This window comes from Papilio polytes, unplaced genomic scaffold, assembly GCF_000836215.1.
Source record: "Papilio polytes unplaced genomic scaffold, Ppol_1.0 DF822178.1, whole genome shotgun sequence".
In the NCBI taxonomy this organism is placed as follows: Eukaryota; Metazoa; Arthropoda; class Insecta; order Lepidoptera; family Papilionidae; genus Papilio; species Papilio polytes.
In genome coordinates, this window is record NW_013527026.1 from 1689427 (window position 1) to 1701405 (window position 11979).

Genomic DNA, 11979 nt, shown 5'->3' on the forward strand with positions numbered 1-11979 from the left:
CGCTGACAATGATGATTACGGAAAAATTAAACTATCTGCGATGGTGGAGGTCTAATTCTATTTCTCTTACCCTTCCCATCCTTTTCTGACAGATGAGGGGATGTGTGAAAATAAAATGTCTTTTTTGTCAGTTTACTCATTTTCCTGTCTTGATTTGCTTGCACGCCACATAAAAAAAATTCGTCACTTGTGCAAAAACAGCGTTTCTGTCGACCAATCGGCTTACAAGTGGTACAATTACTACTTTATTCTTGTTTTTTTACGATCCCTGTTTAGTATTAACGATTGTTTTATTGTAAAACATAAAACTACAATAATTCAACAATGTACGAACAGGGAAACTTTCCACAACACGCATAAAAGAGTACTACGAAGGTTTTTGTGTCGTCGACATATCGTGAATTTCGTCACTTTAAGATCGTACTTTTCAATTACAGAAAATGTTAATTACGTTTATTCTTTTAGTTTTTAGTATGAAAAAAGTAAACTGGATGAAATCTTTTTTGTTAAGTTGAGTAAGAATTTGTTTTCTTTCCATCAAACGTAACATTTCGAAGCTATTAGCACCATCTATGTTTATGTTCATATAAAAAAACTCTAACCGCGGTTTCCGACCTCCGAAACGCTTGAAAAATACTTAGATGTTTATTTTCATAATAATATCACAGATGTCTCTATCTAATATTTTTTTAATTATTTTAATTAACTCTATTTCATAAAACAATTAAGCAATAACTAGAAAAAAAGTATTGTTAGTTTTATATACAGGTGGTATTTTTGTTGCTTCTCCAGAAATCAGGAAATTGGAAATCTAGCTGTCGGCCGCGACTCTGACCGCGAGGAATTAAAAATTAATTTAATTAGTAGCATAAGTGTTATTCCAGACTATATTTCACTATGCCAAATTTTATCGAGACCCAAAGTAACTAACATCCATCCATCCATTAAAAGTCTAAACTTTATCATTTATATTATAAGATTGGATAAGTTTTTTTTTAAATCAATGACACTTATTGAAAACAAAAGTGCTTTATAGTAAAAAATCTATGTTTCAACTACTTTGTATAGAGGGAGGCGACAAATATTACATCCTGTATACAGAAAGGCATAGCTTTTTTTACCGGAACATAATTGTTTAGGCTTAGTAATTCATTAAATTGCCTTATTTATTGTCTTAACGTAATATCCGCTAACCAGATATATAAATGTAAAACAGTTTTTTTTTTGTTTGTCGTAAGTAATTTAACAAGTACAGCTTATAGATTACAATAACAAATGTTGTCACGGTTGCTAGATAGGCATTACTAAGCAAAGGCGAATAAAATGTTTTTTAATCATTTTACACAATGTTGCGTTCAGAATCACTGCGCCAGGTATTTTTTTATTTCTTTATTATTCTATTTATCGATATTTGAATGATTTCTAGTGGAATTCAATAAAATATATAACTCATAACAAAATCACCTTAACCACTTTTATCTTGATATGCCTATAATCACAGACTAATTAAAAACAGACATATTTCTATAATTAATTTTAATTCTACATAAATTCATAGACAATAGTTGAAATAACCAGCCAGTAAAATGTGTAAATATTGCAATTGAATTCGATTATAAGTAAATTTAATTTAAATGTAATCATTTTTATTTCAGATACTCGTCATAATTGGACTGATATTATGTAGCATATCGGATGGATTTATCTTTGGCCAGATGTCAGGCATGGTGGACGATTTACGCGGGAAAGAAAGTGAAATTACATTAAATGATGCTGATGTTTCTTTAATAGGTAAATAAACATTTTCATTAATTGATACATTACTATAATGTTAAATTACTTGCCTTACACAGTTTTAATATCTTAAATTTTAATGCCACAAAACAAGTATATTCAAGTATGCCATCTTCTTCTTCTTCTTCTTAAGGTGCCTCTCCGACTAGCGTAGGTTGGCGGTCAGTGCTCCTGACACTAACTTTTGCGAGGCCAAACAGTTGGGCGGCACTCGCAATTCCTGTCCACTCTCGGGTGTTGCGTAAACACGATTTCAAAACCGTACCATAATCCGTATAAATAGCTAAAAAATACTAATTAAAATCTAAAAACGGCCAAACATCTGGTACAGCTTCATGTGGTTGTTATTACGCGGGTTGTACAAGCACGAAGTACAAACTGCGGCCCATGTACAGTGTACGGCGAACGTCTATTTGTGTGGAAACTACGATCGCCAACGTTGATCGCTTGAGTCTTAATAACGGCTATAATTCCTTGTATGATTAATTTAGAAGCTCATCTTCTAAAACATTACTTCTTTTTCAGCTTCTATAATCAATGCAACGTGCATCTTGGGATTTGGTGTAGTAGCTGTATTGAGTGAAAAATTCGGCAGAAGACAAACGATTTCAATGCTCAGCCTACCAGTTCTTATCAGCTACATCATGTTGTATTTAGGAAATGATATGGCAACAATTGTTACGTCTAGAGTTATTGTGGGCGTTTGCTATGGAGGTGTGCTGATGTTGTCCTACGTAGCCATGGCCGAATATATGACTCCTAATAAAAGAGCTTTTTATATTAATTTAATATCAGCTACAGGTCCATCTGTTGGTACTGTTTTGGGTCATGTTCTATGCCTTTTGTTACATTGGAGAACGGTCGCACTAATAGGTTTAATTCCTACGGGATTATCGGCCATAGTACCTCTGTTTTGGGTTGAAAGTCCCTCGTGGTTAGCAAATCAGGGCAGATACGAGGAATGCAAAACGGCATTTAGAAAAATATTTGGTGAAAGTAACGCATCTGAAGCACAATTAAGACTACTAATAGAAACTGAAAGGAAAAAACGAAATGAAATGTCAGGAAACAAACGGAACTTTTCTGTTATTGTACAGAAATTGAAAACAGCAATGAAAGAAAGATATTTCTGGAAGATAATGGTGTTAGGTGCAGTTATTAATATTTACCGTATCGCGGCCGGGAAATTGATGTTCAGTACATTGGCTATAACCATGCTTCAAGAATTAACTGGGAGTTCTGATATTCTTGTATTTACTCTTTACGTAGACGGCTTTTTCATTTTAGGTTCTGTATTTTCATTATTTTCTTTGAGCGCGATGAAAATGAGACCACTTATATTTTCGTTGGGTTTATTAGGAAATGTCATATTAATAGTTATGAGTGCATGTGTACATTTTATACCTTCGGGGAGTACAAATTATGTTTGGACAGTTATATCTCTCTTGGCTTTTTACTTCATAGCTGTGTTAACGGGACCATACGCCGTGTTAGACCCGTACTTGGCTGAGATATTTCCCCTAGATATTAAGTTATATTGTGTTTTGTTTTTGAGTTTCGTTATCAGTATTGCGTCATTTCTGGCAGTTTTCTTAGCGCCATTAATGTTTGCTACAATCGGTTACGACGGAGTTTTTCTTTTAAACGCTTTAATAGTATTCTTTTGTCTCGGCTACCTTTGGTACTTTATGCCAGAGACAAAAGGTAGGACGCTACAAGAAATAGAATACTTCTTTAAACAAAATAAATTTCATTCCATAGAAGAAATTAATAATGAACAAGTTGCAGGATTACTTTGAAGACTCAGAATTAATTTAAACATGTAAGTTACGTAGAGATAATGACTTATTAATTGGTTTATTTTTTATATTAAATTAAACATAATGTATTTGTTTGTTTCATTACGCCCTTGGTTATTATACAAAAGGTGGTAAACAAAAAAATCAATCGAATTGCCACTGAAATTATAATAATAGAATGTCGGTGGCTCAGGAGTTAACCAATTGACTTGTAATCTGCAAGTCCTCGGTTTGAATCCCGCCTTTTACCAATATGGTATATCCTTCATATTCCTATCTTGCAAACTTGAATATCGCTTCTGTTACGTTAAAGGATCTTGCAGATGTCAAGGTCATTTCGCAAATTACCGAACAAATGACAGTTTGCTCGTTTCCTCTTCCGCTATAAATTTACCTTATCCGTGTAATAGAGATACAATGTTCAAACTTAAACAAATTGATTCGTAACGTTTAGACAAAAAAGTATCGTGTACCAATATTTTGTAAACATCGTAAAAGAACAAGAATATATTTTTTTTGCAAAGAGCGAACTAAATTTAGGTGTTTCTTTACATAACTTGTTGATAGCTAAAATCTGGTTATATTATCATTACCCGACTGGTAAACAGGATAATGGTTTTCGAGTGTTTGTATGCTTGTTTTAACACTTCGCTTACAATACGCTCTAACGCTATATACGCTAATAATTTCAAAATGAATTACAAAGAAGCATAATACCTTTCTGCCCCGCACAGCCGCATTGTGGAACGGTCTGTCCTCGGCTGTATTTCTAAACCAATACGACTTAGGGTCCTACAAGAAGCGAGCCTATCACTTCCTCAACGGCCAGCAACTTATCTGTAGTTCCTGTGGTGTTACGGATGTCCATGGGCGTCGTTGAACCCCTCGGTGATGTTGCCGCTCGTTTGCCACTTTCATTATATAAAAAAAAACGGTTAAGCTACAAGATCATCACATTCATTTTGTTCTATTTTCAAATCTGTCTCATTATCAAATTCACCATTTCTAAAATACAACTCTATTTCCTGCAAAGTTCTACCCTTTGTTTCCGGTAGATAAAACCATAGATATCCCAAACATAAAAATACAATTGAAGAATTTAATAAAAACACTCCATGATAACCCATACAGGCAAACATTCTAGGAGCTAATTTCACACTTAGAAATGTTGCAAAACCAGCAAATGTACCGAAGAAAAAAGTACAAAAAGATTTAAGTTCGAGTGGATAAAGTTCGGCGAGCAATAATTCTAGCACTGCGTAAGGACCAGCATATGCTATTATGAAATAAAACGCTAGAAGAGAGGAACAAACCCATGCGAAATACACATTATCTCTTGGAATATAATAAAGGCATGCACTCAACACTATTAGCGCGAAATTAGAAGTTAACCCAAATGAAAATAAAAGGGTTCTCGTCTTCATTTTTCTAAAGAGATACAAAGGTAAAATAGACCCGGTTACAATAAATCCATCGACCAGTAAAGTAAATAATAAAATGTTGGGATTCCCAGTTATTTCTTGTAACATAGTAATTGCTAAAGTGTTGTACAATACCCTGCCTCCCGCCACTCTATACACACATATAACTGCTACAAGCAAAGTAATCTTCCAAAAATATAAATGCTTAAACGCCGATGTTATTTTCTCCAATACTGACAAGTAGAATGTTTTGTTCGGTGTAAAATCATTTTGCTTTGTTTTCTCGAAATTAACAAGTAATCTCAATTCTACTTCAGTAACCTCTTTGCGACCATGAAGTTCTCTGTATGCAGTCACACATTCGTCAAACCGTCCCCTGGAGGCTAACCACGATGGACTTTCCACCCAAAACAAAGGTAATATGGTCGATAATGCAGTGGGAATGATGCCTATTAATGCAACGGTTCTCCAATGCATTAGAATAGATAATATATGACCTACAGATGTACCTACCGAAGGACCAACAGCCGTTACAATAGTTAAAAAGACGGCTCTTTGTTTTATTGTCGTGTATTCTGCAGTCGTTACGTAAGTTAATAGAATCACGCCTCCATAGCTGATGCCCAAGATTACTCTTGATGCGATAAAAGTCGCGAAATTACTTGCAAAGTACACCATAATCCATGTCAAAATCATGGGCACACTGAGGAACGCGATGGCTCGGCGTCTCCCAACTTTTTCCGTTACCACTCCCGCTAACATAAAACCTACAATGCATGTTGCATTGACAGTTGAAGCTGAAATAAAAAAAAACATTTGCATAAACAAAGATTTAACTATTTATGTTAAACGAAAAAAGCAGTAAAAGAAAAAGATGTATTTTTAACAAAGATATAATTTAAATGCTAATTACTGATTTAAATAAAAAAAGGAACAGCGACTTTCAATCTTGATAGTACAAGCATGCAGAAGCGACGTTTTTAACTTAATTATTGCCCTTAAATTACCTATCCATGATACATCGTCATCATTCAGCGATAGTCCGTTTTCTTTCCCGCGCAAATCGTCCACCATTCCTGACATTTGTCCGAAAATAAAACCATCCGATATACTGCATATTGTGAGGCCACTTAAAATGAATAACTGAAATACAAAAGGCAAGATATTTTATAGCATAAGGACTAAATCCCACATGTCAATTTAACAATCACAATGCAAAAGGAAAATTAAAAAAATACTTGTAGTTAAATACATAGATAGAAAGGATATAAGTTGTAGTGTCTCTATTCCTATTATTTTATCCATTAAAACTATGTTTCAAAGTCGCTAGTCTTTATAAGTAATAAATTAAAAGTAAAACCTAAAGTAAAATAAAATAACAGAAAAATATCGTGAAAACATTACTCGGTAAGTAATGTATTTAATATGTAAATTCAACGAAACGATCCAAAAACAATAACGTCTTGCACATTTGCTCAAGTTGGTATAAACATTTTATGCGACGAGATGATCACAATAGAGACAAAGTGTTAAGACTGAATGTGGATGGCTACAAAGGTAGAGGAAGACCGAGAGTATGGATGTATTATGTGAAAGAGGTTATGCTTAGGAAGGGATGCAGATATGACGGCTCATAGATATATTGAAGAGCAGCACATACTGTGACGACCCTCCGTGGGGACAAGGGAATATGAGAATTTTTTTCATGTATTATTTCTGTGGGTTACCACTGTAAACACACTTGTATAAAATCATTTCCCTTGCCATATAACTAGCTGTCGCGACTCACCCCCGTGATATTAAGAAATAATAAAAATGTAGCCTATATTACTCAATGATTCAATGATGCAAGATTTTTTGTAATCCGTCCAGTAATTTTTGAGTTATTCCTATATATACAAAAATGTAACAATCTAAATCATTCCTCTTTATAATATTAGTATAAACACAACGAAAAGTGAATAGTTTACCTGGCGCACAGTCCGTGAACGATGCATTTTGCGAACTTGTCGATTTTATCACTGACCGCCCTTATAAGTTCTCCGTAGGGTTCGTTAGTTCGAATAACCAGTTACAATAGTTATGTTTTCAAATGATAATTGTACGGAACACATAAAACGCTATGGCTTACTTTACCTTGAAACACTTTAGTATTTTTGTAAGCTTTCCATAGGAATATGAAATGTGAAGGAAGGTAAGGACCTTCAACCAATCTTATCATACTGCACAGGATATGTAAACTCGAAACTAATTGGTACAACCATAAATACGATACACTGACTATAATTCGTGTATAGGTAGACTAGAATTGATAATATAATCTTTTTTCCGGCACAAACTCAAAATATTTTCTCCATTTAGTAAAATGACAGATTTTCGATTAATTTTAGACAAAAAACCATTGTTATGTGCAACATGTATTCAATATGACGTTCCACCGTTTATTAAATTCCGGTAACAGCAAAACATACCGAAATATATTTTGCTTTAAAACAAATTCGATTAAGCGTTTTTTTCATTTTTGTTTTGTCGGAGAAGTGTTCGCTGCACATAGAGTTCCACATTTGGAGATGCGTTGTTTAACAGAGGGATCCTATAGAAAGAGGACATTTCCCCTTATGCGTCCCCTTCCCATCCTCTCCGTGTACGTTGGGGAACGCAAAGAGGATTAAAATTAGGCTCCCTGGACACTTTAAATGAAACGCGGAATGAAATTTACTTCACGATGTAGCTATTAGTAACTTTTTTCTCACTTACTTCAAGAAAATTAGAACTACATATTTAGGTTATCTTCACCAAAAAATAAAAAAAAATGTAAGTTTACCATTATTTTTTCCATTCGATATTTAAAAAATTCTTTTTGTGATCCGATAGTCTTGTAGTCAGTAATTTTAAATATGATTAAATTTTGGGGTATAAAAACACAAGAAATCGTTTGATATGAGTTTTATAATATGTTCATACAATAAAATGTAAACTGCATATACAATTTGCTCTATAGTTTCAAAGGCACAATTCATGTCCGCTCAACTCCGTAACATTTGTAATCTCAAGTATATCATTTTGTATAGACATATGAAGCAATAACATATCTGCAAACATTCTTGTACATACGTTTATCTGAAATAGGGATGTCAACGAGTTACATTTCTACCAAATTACAATGAGGCAACCCTGACCATTACCCTGGCCTTATTGAAAATTTAGTTGAAAAAAAAACTATGTAGACAAATAACAATATCTAGACTGGTAAGAGAGGCGTTAGTTCTATGAGAAATTATGTAAGACCTACATGGACATAGAAAATGTCACCTGAGCCAGAACTAAATTTCACTTTTGCAGGTTTTACATAACTTGTCGGTCTGTATGTACGAATGTGACAATTAAAATAAATATAAAATTAAGGTTATTACAACTATACTCTGACCAGGAAAATAGAATATAACGTCATATTGCGGAAACCGACAACTAATTTTATTGTAACGGCAAATATAATTTTATTAAAAAGATAATGCTGATAAAATTACCGTAAAATAAGTCTAAATTAGATTTTACTTTTAAATGGCTAAAGTTAGTTCTTGACGTTGACGTAGTATTGCAATATCAAAGGCGATTGTGGCGCCCTCAAGACAGGTGGTATATTTTTGGTCACACTAATAAGTATACAGTAATCTCCCTATAACACGGTACTCTTATAACGCAATTTCGATCCCTTATATAACACAGCTATACCCAGATAACGCGAGAATTTTCCAAATTTCTAACATGTAAATAAACACAGATGATTTTTTATAAGCTTTACATATAAAGTACTAACATTCGCCCGCGACTTCGTCCGTGCGTTATAAAAAAATAAGTAAGTATATGTTCTTCCAGCTATTCTTTACAAATGCCAAAGTACATCGAGATACATACAATAGTTCAGGCTACAAACTCTAAAATACCTCCATCCATACAAACTTTCGCATTTATAATATTAAGTAAGGTTCTTGGTATAATTTTAATTAAACACACATATCGTTTTCTTCCTTAACATTAAATTAAAACCCCTTATAACGGGAATAGTTAAACGTGAATCTTTTTATATGCATAGGGTGACCAGGGCTTTAGATAGAAAGGGATTTCCAGTCAGCAATTTACAGTCTCACATATATTAAGAACTTTAAACATGGATAAATTGGGCGGGGTTGTAAAAATCTCCCAGGGCGTATGTAATTCTTAGCCCCGTATTTCGTAAGTTATAAACATAAAACGCGGAAAAAGCGTACCGTATTATAGGAGTTAACTATATTTCGAAATCATTTAATAGTAATTTAATGTCAAATTAATACAGTTAACAAGCTATTAAAAATAACTATTTATTGAATGTCGTGTAACACTGTAATATTAAAACATATATCAATATAAATTGCTCAATTATTTTTTTTATAAATCAAGTATTTTATAATTAACGACACTTTATCCAATTAAAGTCGGAAAGGCGTCGTAAGTTTTTTTATTTGTTGTGTTTTATAGTGACTTGTAAATTACATATGTTAATGTAAGTTATGTTTATTAAGCGGAAATTAAAGACGGCTCAACTAAAAGTTTTAGAGTGGTAGAGCCTGCTTTAATATCTTCGCACTGCAGGACCGGCACGCCCGGTGTAATACCACGACCACACAGAAAACAGGCGTGAGGTGGAAACAATTCCGCGTTTCGTCTAATGAGTGTAGTGCCCGAGGCCTAATTTTAGTCCTTTTCCTTTTCACCCTTTTCTTAATAGGAAAGGATGGGTAGGAAAAGTGGATTTGACGGCGGAGACGCATAGGAAGGGAAAATGTCCTTTATATGCGTCTTCTCCTCCGTCAATTAAGGGTAGGCAACGCATCTGAAATTGCGGATGTTTATGGGCATCGCTTTCCATTTCGGTAGATTCAGGCCGCTTATTTGCCATCTCATATAAAAAACCCACGTTTTATCCTCCGGTGACAGCACCAACTAGTTCAGACCATTCGTGGGTCCATTTTTACTGCGAGTATTAGGTATGTTCGTGCTCACGTCCCGCCTTGCACTGAAGGACCTCCGAAAGGTCCGGAACTAGTTGGTGCCGTCACCGGTGGATATAACGTTAGTTGAGTTGTCTTTGATTTTCACTTAAAATGTCTCACGATAGTTTATTTAAGTCATGTTTTTGTATTCCCAATTTAATATACACGAATATAAAGAAAAGTAAGATACATTTTAAAATATACATGTTTCATACGTTTTGCTAATATAATTAGATATTGCCGATTTCATTCCTCATATATATATACATATGTTATTTCATCAAACAATAGAATCTTATGACTAATTTTCATTAAAAATATTGGCATAAAATAAAAAATATATCTCTATTCTTTTGAGGCACGTTTTACTTAGTATGACGTATTTATTATTAACGACATGTCAGTATTATATTTGTCATAGTAACTTAAGTTGGTACACCTTAAAACTTGGCAACGTTTTTTTATTTAAAACTCTTAATTTATCAGAATATCACGTTTTTGTAAATTTTATTAAAGACTAGCTTTCGCCCACGACTCCGTTTGCGCGAGATAAAAAAACTGAGTAACCTATGTGTTCTTCCAGATTATCCTAATTTCATCGAAATCCGTTCAGCCATCTAAACTTTCACATTTATAATATTAGTAAGATGTGTATATAGGATTTAAGGTAAAGTATTTAAACATGATTTTCGCCTTTTTGGCGAAGTCGCTGCTGCCTATGAAAGATTCGAATTAATAATACAAATTTCAACGAATTAAATGTCATTTAACATTGATAAAATTAAATCGGAACGAAGCAAAAGCTATCATTCCCGCGCAATAACCTATCCTTATACAGATCAGTGTTATGCATGTAAAAATAATTTTAATTAAACTTTAAAATAAGGTTTCTTTAAGTTTGTCTCCGTTGTAGTCGATCAATGGATAATAATTTTTACTTAGATGAATCTAAGTATTATTTAAATTGTAAACGTTGTTTAAACCGAAGTCTCATACAATACTAATTAAAAAAAAACATAATGTTAAAATTTCATAAAAAAATCCATCCGACTGCGTAGATATAACACGGCATTTTAGTTGGCACATTACAAACAAGCGTAATCTACTACGCCACGTGCCAACTGAAAAACGCGATTCAATCGACAAAAAGGTTACAATTTCTCATTTCTCTTGAATTCGATAAGTATGGATGTAATTTGCCAAGTTTTAAGGAGTGTCAACAATCTGTAGAGCCGTGAATGAGTGAACGAGTGAGTGAGAGAGTGAATGAGTGAGTGAGTGAGTGAGCGGAGGTCAGTCGGAGTCGCTCCCGGACTCGGACAGACAGAGATCGTCGTTGAGCACACTCGGCAGTGCCGGGATGCCGGCTGTACCTGTCGGATGAAATTCAATTAGATACCAAAAAAACCTTAAATAAAGTCATTTTTCAATTATTTACCGTGTTGTTAAAACATTTTACTTAAAACTTTAGGGTCCATTTACACAAACAGCGTAGAGCAATAATTTTTATTGCAAATAGAATTGAACCTTATTCAATCGAAATAAGATTTAATTTTACTTTGTATAACGACCTATTAGGTAAAATTAAACATTGTTTCAATCGCATAAGGCATAATTTGCAATAAAAATCTACTCTGCGTCTCTTCAGTCAGTGTGAACGGACCCTAAACGGCAGCTCAAGGTCATCTGATATTCTACCCGAATTAGGCGCGACTTTTACGCATTTGCCGCGTATTATAAGACAAATTCTTTTTAAAGTATCTATATATACTATACTATACAATGCCTGATTTACACTTAGCCAGTACAGTGGGACAGTAGCCCTGGCATGTACCCAAAGCAGGGCCTGTTGTGTTTTCTTATGTCTACTTTACTGGCTTAATGTAAACTAGGTATAATATTGTATGTGTGTAGGACCGTTGGCGGGGGGCGGCG

The 11979-nt window shown here is 33.9% G+C and overlaps 2 protein-coding genes across 2 annotated transcripts; one reads left to right on the top strand and one right to left on the bottom strand.

The window, feature by feature from the left end:
• The first annotated feature begins 1705 nt into the window (after positions 1-1705).
• Positions 1706-3664, top strand: LOC106106560 (sugar transporter ERD6-like 6). Its single transcript, XM_013287159.1, has 2 exons — positions 1706-1791; positions 2320-3664. Exons 1-2 carry the CDS (start codon positions 1716-1718, stop codon positions 3591-3593), a joined length of 1350 nt encoding a protein of 449 aa, XP_013142613.1. The 5' UTR covers positions 1706-1715; the 3' UTR covers positions 3594-3664.
• Positions 3665-4136: 472 nt separating this feature from the next.
• LOC106106549 (facilitated trehalose transporter Tret1-2 homolog) lies at positions 4137-7135 on the bottom strand. The gene is made up of 3 exons (XM_013287150.1): positions 6985-7135; positions 6022-6157; positions 4137-5811 (listed from the first exon to the last, which is right to left on the bottom strand). The coding sequence occupies exons 1-3, from the start codon at positions 7009-7011 to the stop codon at positions 4529-4531; spliced, it is 1446 nt and encodes a 481-aa protein (XP_013142604.1). The 5' UTR covers positions 7012-7135; the 3' UTR covers positions 4137-4528.
• Positions 7136-11979: the final 4844 nt, after the last annotated feature.

Bases quoted from the DNA above. Each gene is read 5' to 3' on its own strand.
- LOC106106549 (XM_013287150.1), bottom strand. From the start codon at position 7,011: ATGCATCGTTCACGGACTGTGCGCCAG. The intron at 6,158-6,984 runs GTAAACTATTCA...TTTGTATTTCAG, and splicing joins GTTCACGGACTGTGCGCCAG to TTATTCATTTTAAGTGGCCT. The intron at 5,812-6,021 runs GTAATTTAAGGG...TTTTTATTTCAG, and splicing joins TGACGATGTATCATGGATAG to CTTCAACTGTCAATGCAACA.
- LOC106106560 (XM_013287159.1), top strand. From the start codon at position 1,716: ATGTCAGGCATGGTGGACGATTTACGCGGGAAAGAAAGTGAAATTACA. The intron at 1,792-2,319 runs GTAAATAAACAT...CTTCTTTTTCAG, and splicing joins TGCTGATGTTTCTTTAATAG to CTTCTATAATCAATGCAACG.